Source organism: Vombatus ursinus, unplaced genomic scaffold, assembly GCF_900497805.2.
Source record: "Vombatus ursinus unplaced genomic scaffold, bare-nosed wombat genome assembly UNPS02015255.1, whole genome shotgun sequence".
NCBI lineage: Eukaryota > Metazoa > Chordata > Mammalia > Diprotodontia > Vombatidae > Vombatus > Vombatus ursinus.
In genome coordinates, this window is record NW_020955033.1 from 23,477,496 (window position 1) to 23,500,674 (window position 23,179).

The 23,179-nt window shown below is 40.4% G+C and overlaps 1 protein-coding gene across 2 annotated transcripts in view; it reads left to right on the top strand.

Moving 5' to 3' along the window:
- Positions 1 to 669: 669 nt before the first annotated feature.
- The window catches only part of LOC114031702 (NPC intracellular cholesterol transporter 1), a 51,965-nt gene continuing 29,455 nt past the window's right edge, over positions 670 to 23,179 (top strand). For both annotated transcript variants that reach the window (XM_027846857.1, XM_027846858.1), the window contains exons 1-4: positions 670 to 748; positions 12,245 to 12,367; positions 13,081 to 13,187; positions 22,072 to 22,247. In XM_027846857.1, coding sequence (XP_027702658.1) covers positions 695 to 748; positions 12,245 to 12,367; positions 13,081 to 13,187; positions 22,072 to 22,247 — 460 coding nt within the window. In that variant the 5' untranslated portion in view covers positions 670 to 694. The remainder of the gene's footprint in view (positions 749 to 12,244; positions 12,368 to 13,080; positions 13,188 to 22,071; positions 22,248 to 23,179) is intronic.

The window sequence follows — 23,179 nt, forward strand, 5'->3', positions numbered from 1 at the left end:
GTATTCAGTCGACTAAAAACAGCAAGGAGGGAGTAAGTGGGGCCTGCACAGAGAATTATCATAGTGCAAGGAGAGAGTGCGATGGCGGCCAAGGAGGCACCTGAGGAGATGCAGGGGCACTGGCGGAGAGGAAGATCATTTTTAGCTCTTTGTAGAGGACGGCGCCCGAGACGAGGTTAGGGAAAGGAAGCCGCGGTCCTCCGGCGCCCTGCTGGGGCTGCAGCAGCTGCGGGCAGACGCTGGTCTGGGGGAGGGGCGGGGGGAGGAGGAGCGCGCGGCGCCTGGCGGCACGAGGCTCCGCCCCCTTGGGGGAGGGGGGGAAGAGGAGGCGGGGCGTGAGCGAGCCCCACATCCCGGTCGCTGGGCGCCGCAGCCGCTGCAGCCACCACCCAAGGGGCGGGTCGCGTGCGTAGCCCCACCCAGAAAGAGGAGGGGGCACGACGCCCCGCCCATTCCCCCCCTCCTTCCTGACTTGCGCGTTACGGTCCCTCCCGGCTCCTGCGCCGGCTCACAAAATTCTATTGGTGCGAGTGAGGGCGGCGTCGTTTGGGACGTGGACTGGCCGGCTCCGGCTCCCTCCAGCACAGCGCGGCACGGCACAGCCCAGCTCCGCCCGGCGCGCGAGCCCCTGCCCTGCGCCCCTTCCGGCCCGCGGGCCCCGCTGACCGCAGCCGGCTACCTCGACGGCCGGACCATGAGCCCCCGGCTGCTGTTGGCCGTCGGCCTGGCGCTGCTTTGTCCCGTGCAGGTGAGCACCCTTCCCGCGACCTGGCACCGACTCGGGGCGGGGGGAGGGAGGCTCTGGGGGCTCGTGGCCGACGGTTGTGTCGCTGGCGCCCGAGATCCAGAACCTTATTCTTGTTGTTGGTGGTGGGTTTTTTTTTTTGCTTTTTAGGAAGGCAATCGGGGTTAAGTGACTGGGCCAGGGTCACACAGCTAGTGTCAAGTGTCTGAGGTCGGATTTGAGTTTAGGTCCTCCAGACTCCAAGGCCGGAGCTCTATCCACTGCGCCACCTAGCTGCCCCCAGAACCTTATTCTTTTGATTGGTTCCCAGGCCACAGTTAACCTGAGGCATTGCCCATATATTTGTCAAGTAACATCACACCAGGTGCTTGCTGTGAAAGCTTCATTACACTTCTAAGGATTTTTCTATCCTCTTAAGGGGTGAGGAGTGACTCTTGAATCCCAGCTTACTAAGAGGGGGTGCTAAGCACCTCTGAACCTAGTAAAATGGAGAAGTATCCTAAAGCAGGTGGATATGATTTCTCTGTTCTTGTCCCTTTTTTGACAGTTATCGTGAGAACATCCCCACCCCACCCACAGGTATTGGACCTGTGATTTTATTGGTACTGGAACCTTAACTGCCTTTAGCAGTGAATGTTTGCACCTTATGTGCAGTAATTTGAGAGTTGCCCAGAGCAGCATCTAGGATCACCCAGCCATGAAGTTTAAGGTGACAATTGAAAACAGGTACACGCTTTTTAATAAAAATGCCATTTATGAGGTCACAGTTGGAGACAGCTAAAGTATTAGATGAAAAATGTATTAAGTACCCCCCCGTGTTGACTTTTGGGGGGAGTTCCTGAAGATTGGGGTTGATATCAGCCTCTACAAAAGCTGAAAAACTGGAGAGTCAAGTGGGAACTTCCTCCTAGCAGGTGTAACTTCTAAGTGTTGTGGTTTGCCCTTTCTTGAGAATGCTACATACTGGTACATTTCTACTAAAGGGTACATCCAGGTGTAGCACACTCCAGCCGTTATCCATTTGATACTATACCTGATTGGGAGGATTTGTATACCATAAAGAACTGTCTTTATTTTGTTTTATTTTGTTTTGTTTTTTTAAATAAGGCTTTTAACACACTCATACTATGCTAATCAAGAAAAGTGAAGAAAGTTTTTTGGGTTTTTTTTTTCTCACTGTAGAATCTCCAAGGGGCCAAATATCCTGGTAGAGATCAAGGAGGGAAGAGAAAGAAGTTTGCCTATTATCCATCTCACTAAGTGGCATTACATTGGCCAGTTGTGCTACTGCTATGATCATTTTTTATTTTTTGGGGGGGGTTTATGATCGTTTTTTCAAAAGGTGATCTTTATTTTGGATAATCCTGTGCCAGTGCTTTTCACCCCTAGGTACTTAGCCCTCTAAAACATTCTGAGAAGGAGGTCATTGATTAAAACTAGTTATAGCAAAATACCTTGAAGCCTTTCCCAAGGTCTAAATCCTAACATAATGATAGTCCATACAGCATTCTTTTTGTTATGAAACAACTTGGCTATTGCTTTGGTGGCTTTTGGTCCAATGGAATGGCTTACTAATTAAATTAAGGTTTGGTAGTTATTGCCAGTAAAATCTTCACAGATAAAGCCTCACTTCTGTTTAGGAGTGGTATATGACAGTTTTGGAAATGATAAGTTAATTTCCCTGGCAATAAATCTGTCCTTGACTTTGGAAGGTGGGGGGAGAGAGGAAAAAAGGCTGCTCTTACCCAACTTTTAATTTTTTTTAAATAGCTGATAAGCAAACAAAATGATAGCATTTGGCCTGGAGCTATTTTTTTAAAAATTATTTTTAATGTTCATTTTTTTTAAAGTTGAGTTTTGAATTCTTTCCCTCTCACCCTTTCTCTACCCATTGTGAAAGCAAGAAATGTGATATCAGTTATACATGTGAAATTATGTAAAACATATGTCCATATTAGCCATGTTACAAAAAAAAAGCCAAGAAAATCAAGAAAGTGAAAAAATTATGATTCAGTCTGCATTCAGACTCCATCAGTTCTTTCTCTGGAGGTAGGTGGTATTTTTCATCTTAAGTTCTTAAGAATTGCCTTGGATCATTGTGTTGATCAGAGTAGCTAAGTCATTCACAGTTGATCATCTTATAACATTGCTGTTACTGTGTACAATGTTCTTCTGGTTCTGCTTACTTCACTTTGTATCAGCTCATATAACTCTTCTCAGGTTTTTCTGAAACCATCTGCTTGTTGTTTCTTTTAGCATAATAGTATTCCATCACAATCATGTACCATAACTTGTTCAGCCATTCCGCAATGGATGGGCATCCTCTCAATTTCCAGTTCTTTGCCACCACAAAAAGAGCTGCTATAAACATTTTTTGTGCATATAAGTCCTTTTCCTTTGATTTTTTTTCTTTTTTGGTGAGGCAGTCGGGGGTTAAGTGACTTGCCCAGGGTCACACAGCTAGCAAGCATAAAGTGTTTGAGGCCAGATTTGAACTCAGGTCCTCCTGACTCCAAGACCAGAGCTTTATCCACTGTGCCACCTAGCTGCCCCATCTTGATCTCTTTGGGATATAGACCTAGTAGTGGTACTGCTGGGTTAAACGGTATGCACAGTTTGGTTTTTTGTTTTTGTTTTTTAATTTTTTTTAAATTTTTTTTATTTTGATTTATCAACAATCACTTCCATATGCTTTTGAGTTTTAAATTTTTCTCCCCCTCCCTCCCAATTACCCTCCCCAAGACGGCGCACAGTCTGATATAGGCTATACATATGCATTCCTATTAAACATATTTTCACATTAGTGATGTTGTAAGTAAGAATTAGAACCAATAGGAGGAACCACTAGAAAGAGGAAACAACACTCAACAGAAGAAAAAAGAATAGCGAATAGTATACTTCCATCTGTATTCAAACTCCGAAATTCTTTGTTTGGATGTGGATAGCATTTTCTATCATGAGGCCTTTGGATATGTCTTAAATCCTTGTATTGCTGGGAAGGGTTAAGTTTATCAATATTAGTAATCGAACAATGTGGCTGTTACTGTGTACAACGTTCTCTTAGTTCTGCTTACTTCCCTCAGCATCAGACCATACAAGTCTTTCCAGGTTTTTCTGAAGTCTGCCTGCTAGCCTTTCATAAAGCACAATAGTATTCCATTACATTCATATACCACAACTTGTTCAGCCATTCCTCAGTTGATGGGCATCCTCAATTTCCAATTCTTTGCCACCAAAAAAAAGAGCTGCTATAAATATTTTTGTACATGTGGGTCCTTTTCCCATTTGTATGATCTCTTTGGGATATAGCCCTGGAAGTATGCACAGTTTTTTTTAGCTCTTTTGGGATAATTCCAGATTGCTGTCCTGAGTAGTTGGATACCTTTAGAACTCCAGCAAAAATTAGTGCATTTCTAAGGCTTGTAGTTGGCCAGAATAATTCTATAACATTTTGGAAAGTTGAGGAATCCCTGTTCTCCTGTCTGTAAGTGATCATGAGCCCCCTTTTTTTTTAAATGAAAAATTGTTTCAGTGAACAAAAATCAGTTTTCTCTCCCTTCCATTGCCCCCCCCCCACTCACAGGGGAAGGGGGGGACAAGGCCTCTGTAACATACGAAGATTTTCATATTGACCATGTCCAAGAAATGTTTCATGCTGCACCTGAGTTTTATCACCTCTGACAAGATGTTCATGGTGTTGATTAAAGTTTTTCAGTTATTATTTTTGCAGTGTTGTTATTTTATACATTGCTTTCTTGGTTCTTTTTACCCCATCAGTTTATACAAGTCTTCCCAGGTTTCAAGGAAACTGCCTCTTTAATAAATTTTTGGGGTTTTTTCGGGGGGGGGTCTGGGCAATGGAGTTAAATGACTTGCCCAGGGTCACACAGGGGTCAAGTGTCTGAGGCTGGATTTGAACTCAGGTCCTCCTGACTCCAGGGCCGGTGCTCTATCCACTGTGCCACCTCGCTGCTCCCTTTCATAATTTTTTTATGGTACAATAATATTCCTTTACATTCATGTACCTTAGTTTGTTCAGTCATTCCCCAAGTTGATGGGCACTCACTAGGTTTTCAATTCTTTGATACTACAAAGATAATAGCTAACATTCCTATAGCTCTTACTATGTGCCAGGCACTTTATAAATATCTCATTTGACCTTCATAACAATGCTGAGAGGTAGGTCCTATTATTACCCCCATTTTACAGTGAGAAAACACTGAGGCAAACGGTTTGTCCAGGATCACACAGCTAGTAAGTGTCTAAGAGAGGGTTTGAACTCAGGTATAATGGAACTTGAAGCCAAGCACTCTATCCTGTATCACCTAGCTGCCAAAAAAAACAAAAAGCTGCTAAAAAATATTTTTGTACACATGAGTGCTTTTCCTCTTTAATCTGTTTGGGGTTATAGACGTAGTAATGGTATTGAAGGGTCAAAGGGTATTCACAATTTAGTAACTTTGGACATAGTTCCACATAGCTTTCACGGGCTCTTCAGGAGAATCGGATTTAGCAAAGTTGATAGTTGAGCTAGTTGAATAGGTATTAGGCAGAAAGTTAGACTACTTAACCTTTTGACTTGGGAAGGTGGGAGGTGAGGAAACACTAAAACAGGGCAACATTTTTTCTTAATACTTTGATAGACTGTGCCTTATTTTCCTTTTTTGTGGAGAGGGGAGGAGGTTAATATCATATATTAGTAATTCAAAGAAAATGATCTTTTCTTAGATGCAAATGGTTAGAGACAGGCTGAATAGGTCTTTGTGATACTCCACTGTTGTATTACACGGAACAAAGAATCCCTCATTGTAATCCAAACAACATAATCTCTGTTTCTGAGACCTTGCCCCATTGAATAAAATTTAGGGATATTTGTCAGAAGTTCTGGCTTGTTATTTGTGAAGTAGGATGGGTGTCACCTTAAAGAAAATCAGCACCTACTGATTCAGGTCTAGAAACCACCTTTAGCTTGACATTCAGAGTGTATCCATGTTGTCTCTCCACACTTTTTTTTCTTAATTAACTCTCAAGTCTCCCATGAGCATGTATTCAACAGCAGCTTCAAATGTTTTCACACATACACATTGGACATAGACCCAGCTCTCTGTCATCATTTTCCGGAGGTGGGTTACCATTTAGCCAAATTTTCTAAATCCACATCCAGCCTACTTTTGCAACCTTATTTTCCCCAATTTTCCTACAACTGAACTACTCAGTTCTTATTCCCTAGACTCCTAGTCCATTCCGTCTCCTTACTCTCCCATCATTGCTGGAGTGCTCCTCTCCCCTGCCTCTCCCTGAATGATCCTCTTTTGAAATCCTCCCTATTCTTCAAGACAAAGAGAGATCAGATTGATGATTTGATTTCTGCGTGGAGTTTTCTCCGTTTGCTCCAGTCATAGTAATAATTGACATTTCTTTAGCAATTTAAATGTTGAAGTCCCGTAGTCCTGTGTTCTTGACCTTGTACTAAGTCTAGTTTTTTATTTCATTTCTCAGGTATCTCACTTCACATAGCGAGCATTGTATTATAGTCTACTTGGGGTTGATCATAGGCCGTTTTGTTAGAAAATTAAAAAAAAATAGTTTCATGGTATTGACAAAAAACTAAAGTGGCATTTGGAATTACAAAAAAAAACCATTTAAACCCTCATTTTTTTAGATCCATTTTAATTTGGATTCAGCAACATTACAGATGACTTGGTGTGATGTAGAAGTTTATTATCATTACATGTTTAGTAATTGGAAACTGTCCGATTGGATTTTGTAAGGTGCTTCAGAGCAGTTCTTTTTTTTCTGTTTACTTTCATAAGCCAGTATCTAATAGCAATTGAAGGATCATAGATTGGAAGCTTCAAGGAATCTTAGAAGCTTTGGCCCCCTTATTTTACAGATGAGACAGCTAGGTAGAACAGTGGATGGAGCACAGGCCTTGAGTCAGGAAGACCTGAGTTCAAATGTGCTCTTAGATACATACTAGCTGTGTGACCTTGGACAAATCACTTAACCCCTGTTTGCCTCAGTTTCCTCATCTGTAAAATGGGGATAATAATGATACTTAGATCCCAGGATTGTTGTGAGGATTAAATGAGACAATAATTGAAAAGTGCTTAGCATAGTACCTGGCACATAGTAAATGCTGTATAAATGTTAGCTATTATTAAGATGATGAAGAAACTGGGTTAAGAGGGGTTAAGTGACTTTTCCAAATATATGTAAAGAGTATCATAGTTAGGACTTGCAACCAGGTCCTCAGCTAATCACAGTTTTGCTTTAAGAACTTAGGAGTTTTTGTTTTCTAATCAGCTTTGGTTTATCTGGTACCATTAATATAGTAGACATTTTAACAAGTTACCTTGAAAGATTTTACTGATCCAGCTCCACCGAATTTTTGTTCAAAGTGAAGTTCCACTGAGAAGTTGGAGAACTATTGTCATATTAATGTGCTCCTTAGGAGCTGTATGACCTTTTAACTTAGTAGACATTAGTATTATTGAATACCCAAAATAACTTGTAATATTGCTTAGAAAATAATATCCGAAAAGATGGTTCTTCAATAATTCTTGGAGACATTGTTGTTTGTGAAACTTTTGTAGATGACTTTTCCTCATTCTAGCATTAATTCATTAAACAGCCATTTTTTTTGAGCACCTCTACAGGCAAGGCACTGTTATAGGTGCAACAGATGCAAGGAAAAATTAAATGGTCCCTGCCTTCAAGTTGCTTAATTCTCCTGGGGATAAACAAAAAATAGATAGACATATCAATACAAAATATATACAAGACACATGTGGGGTGGAACATGAAAATCTGGGATATCAGGAAAGGTCTTTTGTAGAAAGTGGCTCTTGAGCAGGTCTTTGAAGAAAGCTAAAGATTCCAGGAGGCAGAGGTGAGGAGGGGGTACCTTCTGGAAAGGAGAGTAGTGTGTGCAAATGCTTGGAGGTTGCATATTGAATGTTATATGTAGGTAAGTGGGCCAGTTTGGCTAAAATATAGAAAGTATAAGGGTGAATGATGTTAATGAAATCAGTCAGGAAATAGAGCCTAGAACTATGTTGTGGGTTTTCAATGCCAAAAGAAAGAATATGCGTATTGCATCCTAGAGGTGGTAAGAAGCTTCTAAAGTTTCCCTCTGTTGTATCTCTAATTTATCCTGTATATCTTGTTTGTCTCTTCCATTTGACTGTGAGCTCCTTGAGAGCATGGCCTGTCTTTTGCCTTTCTTTGTATCCTCAGTGTTTAGAATGGTGCAGGCAGAGCTGCACCTTAGGAATCAGTTTGGTGGCTGTATAGATGATAGATTGGAGCAAGGATGGATTGGAGATTGGAGGATCTATAGCTGCATCCTAAAAACAAAAAGTGTCCAGGCAAGAGGTAACAAAAGCCTGAACTGGATATTTGAGTTGAAAGGAAGTGAATATGAGAGCTATTATGGAGGCAGAATCACACGATTTGACAATTGATTGGATATGAGGGTTAGGGATTACGTGAGAGATAGAGGTTGTGAATCTGAGTTGTCTGGCGAGCACTGCCTCCATATGGATAGCTAGCCTCATTCTTACTTAAAACAATAACTACAAAGGCTTAATCTAGAACAGATTTAGAAATAATCTCTCCTTCCTCTAAAATATCGTAGCCCTGGATGTCTGTTTATCTTATTGGAATGCAAGTTCTAGGATCCATGTCTTACTCGAGTTTGCTTTCACGATGCTTCATGTATATATGATCCCTTGAAAGAACTATCGGAGAGTTCTTTTCTTCTAAAACTAGGTGAGAGCGTCTTAGTAAGGCTGTTGTATACCACAGGTGTTTCCTAGACTTGAGGGGGGGTATCAGGGGTGTGGAACATGCAGAAAAGTGAACTTAGCTGTCATGTGAACCACAGAAAGTGTAGCTCAGAATTTAAAATGTCAGAGAAGAAAAGTTATATTTTGAGCTCCTGATGTCTTAGAGTAGAAAGAGAATCTAGTGGTCTGATTCAGCCTCGTACCTTAAACAGGAGTCTTTCTTTTTAATCTTCCAGTTTTTTTTAATTGTTTTTTTTTTAAATTTTCAGCATTCACTTTTCCTTCCCCCCTCCCCAAGACAGCATGCAGTCTGATGTAGGTTATGATGTACAATCATATTGAACATATTTCCACATTAGTCATGTTGTGAAAGAAGAGTCAGAACAAAGGGGGAAAGAATCAGAACACAAGAAAGAAAAAAACAAGCAAACAAAAAAGAGAAAGTAGTGTGCTTCCATCTGCCTTCAGACTCCGTAGTTCTTTCTCTGGATGTGGATAGCACTTTCCATCATGGGACCTTTGGAGATGTCTTAGATCTTTGCATTGCTGAGAAGAGCCAAGTCTATCAAAGTGAGTCAGCACACAGTGCGGCTGTTACTGTGTACAGTGTTCTCCTGGTTCCTGCTCACTTTACTCAGCATCAGTTCGTGCAAGTCTTTCCAATAAACAGGAGTCTGCTTTGCAGTGTGCCTGATAGTGGTCACTTGGCCTTTCGTTGTGTAAGGTGGTGCCTGCCCCTTGAGGCCTTCTAGCAGTAGAGAATTCACTGCTATATGAGGGACTACCATCCTATTTTTAGACAAGTCAGAGTTTGTTTTCCTTTGTGTAATTTTTACCCAGTGATCTTTTTTTTGTCCTTTGTGGAGCCCTACAGTGTAAGTGCTCTCTAGTCTGTCTTCCCCACGGCAGCCCTTTGGGTATTTGAAGACAGTTTGTCAGGTCTGTTTTCCAGGCTAAAGGAAGAAATTAAGTTTGCTGAGCTCACTCTATTTGCTTTCAAACCCCAGTGGCTCCCTATCACTTCTAAGATCAAATATAAATCCCTTTGTCATCTAGAGCAGGATTTATTAAACTTTTTCTACTTGTGAACCCTTCAGTGCTTCTTAAACTGTGGGTCACGACCCCATATGGGGAGAAGCACTGATCTAGAGGTTCTCATAACCTGGCCCCTTCATATCTTTACACGTTTATACATTATTCCCTTTCACGCAATCTATAGAGCAACTAGATGGCACAGTAGATAGAGTGCCAGGTCCAGAGTCAGAAAGACCTGAGTTCAAATTCAGCCTCAGACACATTTATTAGCAGTGTGACCCTGGGCAAGCCACTTATGCCTATTTGCCTCAGTTTCGTCATCTGTAAATGAGCTGGAGGAGGAAATAGCAAACCACTCCAGTTTTTGCCAAGAAAACCTTAAATGGGGTAAGAGAGAGTCAGACACGACTGAAAAATGACTGAACAACAACATAGTCCAGCCGTTGCGGGCTACTTGCTGTTCCTCATGTGGAGACTCCATCTCCCACCTCCATGACCCTGTCTGAAATGCTTTGTCCCCCAGCCTCTGTCCCATGGAGTCCTTGGCCTCCTTCAGAACAGAGCTCAGTGATTGTTTGGAGGAAGCCTTTCTTTGGTTTTCCCAGCTACTATTGCCTCTCCTTTGTATCTACTTTGTATATATATTATGGATATACATACATGTTTGTGTATGCACACACATATAAATACACATGTACATAACTACATACAAACACCTTTTAAAATAAGTTTTTGTTGATGTTTTTCATTTTTATACGTTACCAAGATTTCCTCCTAATATATGAGATCGTCCCAGAGAGCTATCTCATATAATAACATTTTAAAGATAATAAAAGAAATGAAATCAGTAAAACTGATCAATACATTAAAAAAGTCTGCAAATGTGTTGCTGTAATTTACTTATATATTATTTTATATGCTTTTAAAATAGTATTTTGTTTTTCCCCCAATTACATGTAAAAACAATTTTAACGCATTTTTTTTTAAGTTTTGAGTTTCAAATTCTATCCCTCCCTTCCTCTCCCCTCCAACCCCCCAAGATGGTAAGCAATCAGATATAGGTTATACATGTACAGTCATGTAAAATATTTCCATATTAGTCATTTCGTGCATCACTTCTGTATTATTTCATACTATAGTGAATTTGCACAAATTATATCCTTTTGATTGTGAGCATGATGAGGACAAGGACCTTTGTTTCCCCCGCCATTCAGCACAATCCTCTGCCTTTAATGTCTGTAGAATGAGACACTTGATACTTAACTAGCTGTGTGACCCTGGGTAAGTCACTTAACCCTGATTGCCTCACGAAAAAAAAATGTCTGTAGAATGAAGAAACTGATAGATTGAGTGTACTTCCCTGAAGTTGCTTCAAGCAGATTGTTACAGTTTTTCTTTAGTTACCTTAAAAAAAAATGGTCAGATGTGCTTTAAGAATACTTAGTGTAGAACATTTGTGGTTAATCCTCACTGTCGGTCTTATCACTGAGGTTACTTTTGGTAACTGGTGCTGCCACCATAACCTAGAATTGAAACTTCACTGGACTGTTTCAAACTATACCCTCTTCCTTCTGATATATATATATATATATATATATATATTTATTTATTTATTTATTTATAATCTTGTGACTGTCACATGAGGAATATGAGTGGCTCTTGAGCATCTTTTAAGTAAGAGATTTGTTGATTAAGTGATACCCTTGAGGCTGCTGACATTAACATAATCTTTATTTATTCTGATCTTAAGTCCCTAGACCTAGGCACTCTGCATTCTTTCTACTCTTGGTTTATTCCAGCTAATCCAAATATATCTAAAACGTCCCTTAGTTCCTGGTGTGAAGAGGGATGGAAGGATTGGGTAGCATTATGTCCTGAGCCTGTGGATAAGAGATTAATCCCTTGTCCCCATCTTCCCATACCTGGCTGCTTTGTTCCTGCTAGCAAATCTTCTTTCTTCACACCTGAAACTACCTATTCCCCCTGTCAGTACTTAAGAAAGCCGTACCTAGAAAAGTCAGCAAAGATCACTTCCTTAAAATAGATTTCCATTTGTGTGCACCACTGCTAGATATGGGAGACCAGAATTCTGATTGTGAGTACTTCAATAAATGTTTGCCTAAGGGGATTAAAAAACCCCAGAGGACCTCCTTTTTAAAGGTATCTGTCCTTCTAATCCTTGGTTTGAGGGAGGGAGATGTCATGCTTAGAGCACAGGCAACCTTTGTATCAGAGGTTCTTAATCTTTTTATGTCGTGGACCCCTTCTCAGAATGATGTTTATAAAATGCATAAAATTAAATATATAGGATTACAAAGGAAACTGATTATATTGAAATATAGTGATTAAAACATTTTTTAAAACAAGTTCACAGAACCTAGGTGAATAACCTCTGCTTTAGATCATAGTACATGGGGGCAGCTAGGTGGTGCAGTGGATAGAGCACCAGCCCTGGGTTCAGGAAGACCTGAGTTCAAATCAGACCTCAGACACTTAACACTTACTAGCTGTGTGACCCTGGGCAAGTCACTTAACCCCATTGCCTAGCCAAAAAAAGAAAAAAATAGATCATAGTACATATAGAGAGACTTTAGGTTCTTATTGTTGAAATGTTTTTTGGCATTAAGATTGTTTGTATTTGTTTTGGTTATAGAATTTTGGGTTCTTTGTTTAGGTATTTTCACAATCATGTGTTTGGTATGGAGAGTGTGGCATGACATCCGAAGGTAAGAGATACAACTGTGAATATTCAGGGCCACCAAAACCATTGTCAAAGGATGGATATGACTTAGTGCAGGTGAGTTTATTATGTTTATATTTTGAAATAGGAAGCTGAATAACACAGTAGATAGAGCCCAGGACCTGGAGTCAGGAAAGCCTTAGTTCAAATCCAGGCTCAGATACTTACAAGCTCTGTGACCAAGGACAAGTCACTAAACATCTGTCTTTCAGTTTCCTCTTCTGTAAAATGAGGATAATAATAACACCTACCTTCCAGGGTTGTTGTGAAGATAAAAAGAGATAATATTTATAAAATACTTTTGGGACTTTAAAGTGCTTTGTCAGTGATAGTTGTCATCCTCATTATCATTATTATTGTTACGAATATTCAGAGCATCGGTCACACTATACTATACAATGTGTGGGTAACAACAGATATTTTAATGGAAGATGGGAATAAGTTTCATTAGATAGGAATCTGAGGCCAAAAGAGATTAAGTGCCCAAGTTCACACAGAGTATCAGAGTCAGGATTTGAACCCAGATCTGCTGACTCCAGGTCCAGAGGCCTCTGCTTTACAACAGATTCTCTCCCTGAAATGCTTCTAACACACTTTGGTTCATTTTTAAAGTTATTAGGAAGCTTTTAAAAAGTGTTTTATTGATGTGTAGTTTTACCCTTAGGAGAATCATTTATAAAAAAGCTTTTTTTTTTAGAACCATCATTTGGTACCTCTGTTTTAACTGTACTGACCCTATGTGCCTTTGTTTGCTTTCTCTCCTCTAAAAGGAACTCTGTCCAGGGTTCTTCTATGATAATGTCAGTCTTTGTTGTGACATACAGCAACTTCAGACACTGAAAAATAATTTGCAACTGCCTCTACAGTTTCTGTCCAGGTAAGTGGATGATCCTGGCAAGTAGGGAAGACAAACACCTCACAATAAGGTTTTTATGAACCATTGAACTATCATGTGGATCCACTTGAGAAGGGTGGCAAGTCACAGAACATATAGGAAAGCAATTTTTGTCATGACTGATTGGAAAGGAAGATTAACTAGTAGTTGTTAGATTTTTGAAGGGTGTTTTGATAGAGTTTAAATTTTGAGTTCTCCAATTTACTTTAGGTTTTTGGTTTTTGGTTTTACTTTCTCTACATTTTTTCCTTTCGTTATTTCATCAGCCCATGCATTCTGTTATTACCTTTATACAAATGACTCTTAAATCTTTCTAGCCTTAATCTCAACCCTGAGCTCCGGTTTTGTATTGCTAACTGCCTGTTAGATATCCCCACCTGAATGCCCCATAGATTTCTTGAACTTATGTCTAAAAACTTCCCTCCAAACTTTCCCATTTCTATTAAGGGTATCCCCATTCTCCTTCCACTTACTCATTTGCTTCATTCATTCTATTCACTCTTCCTCTTTTCCCCCATATCTGATTACTCAGCGGTTATATCCCTTCCTTTTTTTCCACTCAGATGACAACCACTTTAGTTCAGACCCTTATTATATTGCACCCAGACTGTTGAAATAGCCTCTTAATTGGTCTCCTTTCTCTTAGTCATTTGCCTTTCCAATCCATCATCCACATGGCTGACAATTTTAATATTCCATAAACCCATGACTAACAGTATCACTCCCTTGCTCAAGAATTTTCAGTGGCTTCCTGTTGCCTTTAAGACAAAACATAATCTGTTCCCCTTGGCATTTAAAACCCTGTATTATGAGCTGGCTCTAGCCTGCCTTTCAAGGTATGTTTTATATTGCTTTCCCAATGTGCCCAGCATTTCAGCCACATTGGCTTACTTCGGTTCCCCAGCTCTCTTTCCTCCCTTCTGCTTTTTAGAATCCCTGTCTCCATTCATAGCTCAGCTCAGTTGCCAGCTCCTCTTTAAGTCTTTTTCTGAACTCCACTAGTTTTTAGAACCCTCTCATCGAAATGACTATGTATCTGCTTTGAATATATTTTATATTTAATTTTTGTCTATATTTTGAGTTTCTTTACAACAGCATTTATATAGCATTATAAATAGCATTTTTATAGTACATTAAGGTTTGTGAAGCATCTTACAAATATTATCTCATTTGATCCTTCCAACAGTGCGGGGGAGGCAGGTGCTATTATTATCCTCATTTTTTTTATTCTTTTGCAGATGAGGAAACTGAGGCAGGAAGTGATTTAAGTGACTTGTTCAGGTCACACAGGTAGTAAATGTCTGGACTTAGGTCTTCCTGACTCTAAGCCCAGCATTCTTTCTACTCTGCCATCTAGCTGTCCATAGGACAGCTTCTTGAAGGCAGGGCACAATGCTGAATACAGAATAGGCATTTTACAAATGCTTGCTGAATAATATTGGCTACACTTTGCCCTTGACAATTTAAGGATTGTTGGATTTCAAACTAGTGGTTGTACCTGCTTGAGGGGTAGAGAGATGGCTTCCGGGTGGTCCTTGAACCTTAAACAGCCACATTAGATATTTTCTCCTTGTAGCCATGACTCATTTCCTTTTATGCTCAACTGCTTTCCTCTCCTTAAGAACTCATTGTTCTCTTTCACTCTGTTTTAGATTTGGATCTCTATTCTGTGCTTCTAATCCTTAAGTAAAGTTGAACTTTGATAATTGTAATCAATTTTGTCTTGGAATTTTTTACTAAGATCCCAAAGATTGTGATGCTGATGTGTGGTTGTTTGGTCATGTGAAAGCCAAAGGTTCCTGATTGATTTGTTCCTTTGACCTAGTGTGTAAAGTAGGGTTTCAGGGTTCAGTCTTTTTTAACCAGTAAAGTTCCAATAAAGTATGCATCAATGTATATGGAAACTAATGTTATTCTTCCAGTGCAGCAAGCTACCAACAACATGAAGGTCCTCTAATCCCTATCATAGAGTGGCTTCTGTATATTGGTATAATTGTATTGGAAGTAATTAATAATTTCTTCCCAAGATCCTGGGTCATTTGTAGTTAGTTATTTGAGGATGAAAAACCAGATTAATTGTTCTACTGTATCAGGGAAGCCTGAGATCTTCACAGAGTTGTTAATCAGCATTCTAAAATCCAATTGTAGAAACATCTTAACCCTTAAAGGGACCTGTGAGGTCATGTAGTCTAGCCACTGGGACACAGAAGAAGTGACTGGTCCATAGTCAAACATGTAGCAGTTACTAGAGCCAGTCATTGAGTTCAGGTCCTTTACATCAAAATCCGGTGCTCATTTCACTAGCTTTTTCACCATTACAGATCTCTATTAACAGATCAATCAGAGAGATTGGCAAACTGACACCCATGAGATAGCTGAGGACCTGAGTTGAGCAAAGTGATATACAAAGTGTTGTGAGAGATAACAAAGAGGTCACTGCCCACAGGGAAAGAAAAACAATAAAGAGGGTGAACTCACTTTTTTTAAAATTAATTTATTTTGAATTATCAACAATCACTTCCATAAGCTTTTTGAGTTTTAAATTTTTCTCCCCCTCCCTCCCCACCTCCCTTTCCAAGATGGCACACAATCTGATATAGGCTATACATATACATTCCTAATAAACATATTTTCACATTAGTCATGTTGTAAGTAAGAATTAGAACCAATAGGAGGAACCACCAGAAAGAGGAAACAAAACACAACAGTAGGAAAAAAGTAGCAAATAATATGCTTCCATCTGCATTCAAACTCCATAGTTTTTCCTTTGGATGTGGATAGCATTTTCTATCATGAGGCCTTTGGAGATGTCTTAGATCCTTGTATTGCTGAGAAGGATTAAGTCTGTCAATATTAGTCATCTCACACTGTGGCTGTTACTGTGTACAACGTTCTCCTGGTTCTGCTCATTTCACTCAGGATCAGACCATACAAGTCTTTCCAGGTTTTTCTGAAGTCAGCCTGTTCATCATTTTTTATAGCACAGTAGTATTCCATTATATTCATATACCACAACTTGTGAACTCACTTCTAAAAAATATTTTACTGACTTTTTTGTTTTATTTAGTACTACTGCAATTATTTCCTTTTGTCCCTCTGTTCACCCTGCCCCTTTCCCCCTCCCCAACCTACCCCAGAATCTTTCCTGTGTAGCAAAGAAAAATAATTATGCAAATTTCGATAATACAGTGGCCAAGGTCTGATTTCTTATATGTCCTTCCACCCCCTTAGGCTGCCATTTTTTTCTTTTTGGGTGTTACTTCCTATTCCTAATGTCCATACTATTGCATACTTTAACTGTTGTGTTCAAATATAGTTTTCTACAGTATAAAATATGTGCACTTCTTCTGTGTTTCTGAAATAAATTTTATTTTGATAGACCCTACTATCCCCTCAAGATATCGTCATCAGCGTCAACATAACTAGTGTTTATATAGTTCTTTGAGATTTACAAAGGTTTGCTGTACATGTTATTTCATTTGATCCTTCCAATAGCACTTTGGGAGGTAGGGCTAATTGTCACACAGCTAAGAAAGTATCTGATCTGGGATTTGAACTTGGGTCTTCATGTTTCCCTATATCTCTTCTCCCTTCCTTAGTGGCATGCATCCATTTCTCTCACTCAATCAAAACGGCTGTTTCCAAACCTACCAAATGTGCTCATCTTTTCTCAGTTCTAATTCTTGGCCTCTGCTACTTTGACGTTGTTGACCACCCTCTCTTCCTAGCTACTCTACTCTGGGTTTTTATGATGCTACTCTCTCCTGGTTCTTTTCCTACTTGCTTGACTACTCTTTAGCAGTATCTTCTGCTGCTTTTTCATCTACATCGTACCCTTTTACTATGGGAGTTTTTCCTCAGTGTTGTAGCCTGGGCCCTAATCTCATTGACTCTAGTGGGTTTAACTATCATATCTATGCAGATGACTTTCAAATGAATGTATCCAGCCTCAGTCTCCTGCCATCATGCTGCCCACCTTTGGTCCCCAGTCATTAACTACATATTGGGCATTTCAAATTGGATATCCCAGAGACATCTTCAGCTTTCAGTATATCTAAAACCGAACTTAGCATCTTTCCCCCAAAACCTGTCCTTTTTGAAACTTCCCTATTGGCAAGGATATCACCAGCCTTGAAGTTTCTCAGGTTCATAATCTCTGCCTCAAAAAAAAGAAACAACGCAAAAACGAACAGTAACCTTTGCCTCATTCTGGACACCTTACTCTCCCTTACCCCCCATTTCAAACAGATGGGAAATCTTGGCCTTTGTACCTTCACATCTTTGCACAGAATCCCTTTACTCACACAACTTCTTTATCACCTCTCACCTTGCTCACTGAAACAGTCTCCCACACATGGGAGTCCTTCCCACATATTGCTGCCAAAGTAATTCTCTTTAAGTGCCATATGATTCCCCTATTCAGCCATTTCCTTTGGCTTCCTATTTCTTCTATGATCAAAAATAAACTCCTCAGTTTAGCTTTTAAAGCCTTACACATCCTGGTCATAACTTACTTTTCTGAGCTTATTGGACATTAGCATGTTTTGAGATCCAGCCAAACTATCCTCCTTTCCCTGGCCATTCCCCATTTCTAGAATGTATTCCTTCCTTTCTTCTGCTTCTTTTCCTTTAACATGCCTTTTGCATGAAGCCTTTCCTAATCTCCTCCTTTATCCTCCATCTGCTAATAGCTTCCCTTCTCAAACTACCTTGTATTTAACCACTTTTTTAATATGTTTGTATTTATTAACTCTACGTATTTGTGTGTGTGTGCCGTGTTGATTTTATACACATATATTTATATGTAGACCATATATATTTTATATACATTTGTTTTCTCCCATTAGAATATGAGCTTATTATAAGGATTGTTTTGCTCTTTGTACTTCTGTCACCAGTGCCCAATATAATACCTGGCACGTGGGTACTCAGTAAATAATGGCTAATTGATTTGCTTAGAATCTTCTTAGTTGCCTTGAGAATGGCAAGGAAGGACTGTTAATTTATGGTACTTTAATTTAGATCTGTCCTCACCTCTGTTGAGCAGTCTTATTCTTATTGGCTCCCTATATCACTTCCCAATAATAGCAACTATTTAAAATTTCTTTTCTGCCAAGGCCTTCTATCAAATCTTTATGCTTCTCCCTTAAAGGGATGACTGAACTTTCCTGAGAAGATTGAGTCCATTCTAAGTGGCTCCTTCTGTTCTTATCCTTTCGATTCCTCACTTATCTCATTAATCCCCTGACCTGAGAAGAGGAGTAATTCCTACTCTAAAGCTAATACAGTCATTTTTGCAAACATTTATTAAATGCATTGTGCATTTAATAAATTTGCATCCACTTTGCATCCACTCTGGGGATACAAAGAACCTCAAAAAAACAATCCCTCAATCGTATATTGAAAGGGGGGGAACATGTCTAGGTACATACAGGATATACAGAATAAATGCAAGGTAATCTGAAAGAAAGCCTAAATAGCTTGAGGGACCTAGAAAGGTCTGCAGAAAAGTGGAATTCTGACCCAAGTCTTGAAGGAAGGGAAAACCAAGAGGTGGAGTTGAGGGGGGCAGGGCATTCCTGGCATGAGGCACAGCCAGGGCAGACACAGAATCTCCTTTTGACAAGGAGAAGGAGAGCAATTTTGCATTTGAGGATCTGCAAGTAGGCCAGTGTCGCAGACTCTCCTGCTGTCTCTCCTAGGACTTTGTTTCAGCAGTCATTCTTTCTGCATAGCCAGTCTTCAATCTCCCTGTCTTTCCCGTCTGCCAACAAACAGGGTCTTCTTAGTCAAAAAGAATCCTTCACCTGGTCCTTCTACCCCATTTTCCTGTTCTCCCATTTCTGTCCCTTCAGTCACTGTCAAACTTTAAATAAGTTGAAAATGCTATGACTGATGTGGAGGGCACTTTTTCACCGTTCACTCTTTCTTAATCCCTTTTAATCTTATTTCTGTCTCTACCATTCTATTGAAGCTACTCTCTCCAAGGTCACCAGTAATTTCCTCATTGCCAAATCCAGTGACCTTGGTTCAGATCTCTTCTTTCTGACATCTCTGCAGCATTGAACACTGACTCCGCCCTCTCTGCCCCACCCCCCATTCCTGAGTGTGCCCCTTCTGCCTTGCTTCATTCAGAGATCACACCGGCCTGGTTTTCCCTTGTACATTCCTTTCCCCCTTATTCCCTTTGACTCCTTGCCTTCTTCCTACTTAGTTGTTGCTCAACATGTGTTTTTAGGCAGATGAGCTTCAACTCTCACCTCTTTATTAACCAAAATCCTTGAGGCAGGGCTATTTTAGTCTTTGAATCTCCAATATGGCACATATTGGCACTTAATGTTTATTTGAATTGAGTGACTGTTGCTAAGCAGTCTTCCTGTTGCTCCCTTATCAACTCACAATCCCATTTTCCACAGCAGCTCTTCCAGACCTCATCCCTCCTTAAACCTCCTGCCGTTCCCTGCCCCACACTCTCTCAGCTGAGAACTTTGCTTCATATTTTACAAAAAATATTGAGGCCATTCGTGTGAACTCCCTCTTCCCCACTTCCTCATCTCGTATCACTCAGATGCCTTCTGCCACCATTTCCTCCTTCACAAACCCTGTCTCACATGATGAAGTTGCCTTACTCCTTACCAAGGCTAACCTCTCTACCTGTTCAAACAATCCCATTCCATCCCATCCCCTCCAACAGATTACCCCCTCTGTCATCCCCATTCTATCACATATTTTCAATCTCTGTCTTACTACTGACTCACTCCCTACTGCCTACAAACATGCCCATGTCTCTCCCATCCTCCAGAAAACCCTCACTTACTTGATCCTTCTATCTCTGATCCCTTTCCCTGCTGTCCCTGTCCTGCTTGTGCCTGTACCTTTCTCTATATTGCCACCGCTGCCCCTCTACTATGAGCCTTCATTGTCACTCTCCTAGTGAAATGGAGTCTCCATTCTCTTTTACCTGCTGCAGCCTCTTCTTGTACATTGATCCAGTAGTCCCATCAGTCCTCTGTTAAAGATTGTCAATAATTGTTCCCTCTTGCCTGTTGAATTAAGTCACACAACCCTTTGTGTGATATTCAAGGCCCTATATAATCTGGCACCCCCCTTCATACTTGTTCAGCCACATCTTCTATTGCTCTCTTCCACATATAAGGCTTTCCAGCCCATCTGGACAATTCTTTTTGAACCCTGCAACAAACACTTCTTGTGGTCAGCTACACCAGCTTACTTGCTGTTCATCACAGAGGATTCTTTGTTTCCTGACTGTGCATTTGCACTGGTTGTCCCCCATGCCCAGAATGCTTTCCCTCCTCACCTCTATTAGAATCCATGGCTTCTTTCAAGACTCAGCTCAAATCTCACTTTCTGAAGCAGACCTTTTCTTTGTTTCCCTTGCTGCTGTCTTCCCCTTTAGATTTCTTCCTCTGTGTGTTTGTGTTTATGTGTTTGTATGTACATACATACATGCATATGTGTGCTTATATATATACACACATAAACACATACACTATGTACCTAGGTGTGTACTAGTACATCTCCCCCGTGATATATTCTATAATAATTCACATCATTTCCCTTCCCTGGGCATGGACTGTTTTTGCTTATCTTTGTGTTTCCAATACAGTGCCTCATTAATAAGCATGAATAAATGCTTGTTGACTGATTGTTTCCTCTGGTTAGGATGCCCTCCCTTCTCTACTTGTTGAGTTCCTACTCATCCTTTTAAAGTGCAATTCAGATGCCTGCTTCTACATGAAGCCTTTCTTCATCTTCCCAGTCATTACTGGACTTCCCACTTCCTTCCCCCACTTCACCTTCTATATATCATTTTCTGTGCATAAGAATTTCATTCTGTATAGATTTCGTACCTACCAGAGTGCCTTGTACAGTGTTCTGTACCCTGAAAGCACTTGATAAATGTTTGAATATTTTTTAAAGGGTCTTGGATTAGAAACCACAGCATTACTTTAGAGACAGTTTATATGATGGCAGGCCCTCTAACCAGGGAGCAGGCCAAAGAGAGTGGTAGAAGCCAAGGAAAGTGGGGGTGGGGGGCAGCGGGTGTTAAGCAGAAATAGTTCTTTAAGTCCTGGAGAATAATGTATTTAGATGATGGGGTAAACTCCAGAGTCCTGCAAAGCAAATCTTGAGTGAAGGCAATTACTGCTGACTCAGCACCCTGGAGCCGGCAGGCATCTGCAGTTGCGGCAGCGGCAGACCAAAGGACCGTCACATGCACAGTATAGATAAACTTCTCTGCTGCATGTGGGTTTTTATGTCCACCCAGGCAACTCCACGGCTTTATTCTTCAAACCTAGTTACTAATAAATTGAGAGAGGTAAAGCAAGGCTGGTTTTACTATCTAAGGGTGGGGTGGGGGAGACCCTCACCTAAACTGGGCCTCAAAAAATTAGTTAAAAACTCTTTGTTCCTGTGCATGGAAATCTTTAGTGAAAAGTGAAACATTTATATGATCTGAAGAGATTGTTTTTGTTTAAACAACTTGGAAGCCCTACCACACTTTTGAGGGAGGCTTAGGTGAAGTGGGACATGGGGAAACCAAAATTATTAGTGCCATTAGATGGTTATGGGACAAAAATTTAAGAACCTACTAGATTAAACCTCTTTTTGCTGTTTATGTTCTTTGTTTGACATTTGTAGTAAGATGATTCTAAGTCCCTCTCGCTTTAAGACAGACTACATCTCTCGATGAATTGAAAAGTACAGAGAAGTATTTTTCTTTCCATGAAACTTTGTGTTCAGAAAACCAGTAGGGATTTGGAATCGGATACGTTCTCATCACAGCTCCATTTGTGTACCACATCATTTGGTTAACATGACCTCCTTTTGACTTTTTCTTCAGGTGTCCATCCTGTTTTTACAACCTGATGAACCTGTTTTGTGAGCTAACTTGCAGCCCTCGACAAAGCTTGTTTCTGAATGTTACAGATACCCATGACGATATTGACCCTACCACAAATGAGACCAAAAGAAGTGTAGAAGGACTACAGTACTACATTGGACAGAGCTTTGTTGATGGTCAGTTAACATAGAGTGTATGTGTGTAGGGTAAGAGCACCTGATGAGTTGGAAGACCTCTGCTTAAGTGCCGTCTGAATTGTGTATTACTTTTGTCCTTTGAGTTAAAGGATTATTACAGGATAAACACCACCACCACAGTAATAATAACCGCTAGCATTTCTCTGGTGCTTCAAAGTTCGCATGTGTTATCTCATTTGATCCTTAGAACAACCCTGTGAGGTAGGTACTATTATTATCCCCATTTTATAGAGGAAGAAACAGTCACAGAGAGGTTCATTATCTTATCCCAGGGTCACACAGTAAGTATCTGAGGCAGAATTCAAACTGAAGTCTTCAGATCTAGCACTCTATGTACAGTACTGCCTAGCTGCCTCTAATAGAAAAGAACAGATTGGAAATAAGTCAAGTTCTTATTATTTTGTGGTGTAGAAATAATAATTGGCATTTATGTGGCACTGTCAGGTTTGTGGTGCTTGGAAAACCCTCTATTGAAATTGAGCTGGGGTCCTTTCTCTGCACATTCTCAGCCTGAAGCACTTCCGGAGATGACACAGACTGCTAGTCTGGTTATTTCTCTTCCACCTCTGGTATTTAGTGGGCTCTGCTTTTCTTTGACTCTCTTCTTGGTATTTGGAGGCACAAAATGAGTCAGGGGAAGAGTTTACCCCTACTGCCCAGAGAAGAGAAAGCCCAAACTTTCCCACCTGGTTTCTCCCTTTCTTTTGATGTACTTTGGCTCTGCCTAAGATAAGTTGTGCAGGTTCACTGTGCTATATGCTTCAGTCTTTGTCTTCTCTCCAGTTTGCACGGGCTGTAGAATTCCAGGAGCTGGCTGCCTTCGAACACCTCTTTGGGGCAGAGGGAGTCAACTTTATGCGAAGAGACAGGGGAACTAAAGCAAGTATATTCCATTTCACCTTTTCTCCCCG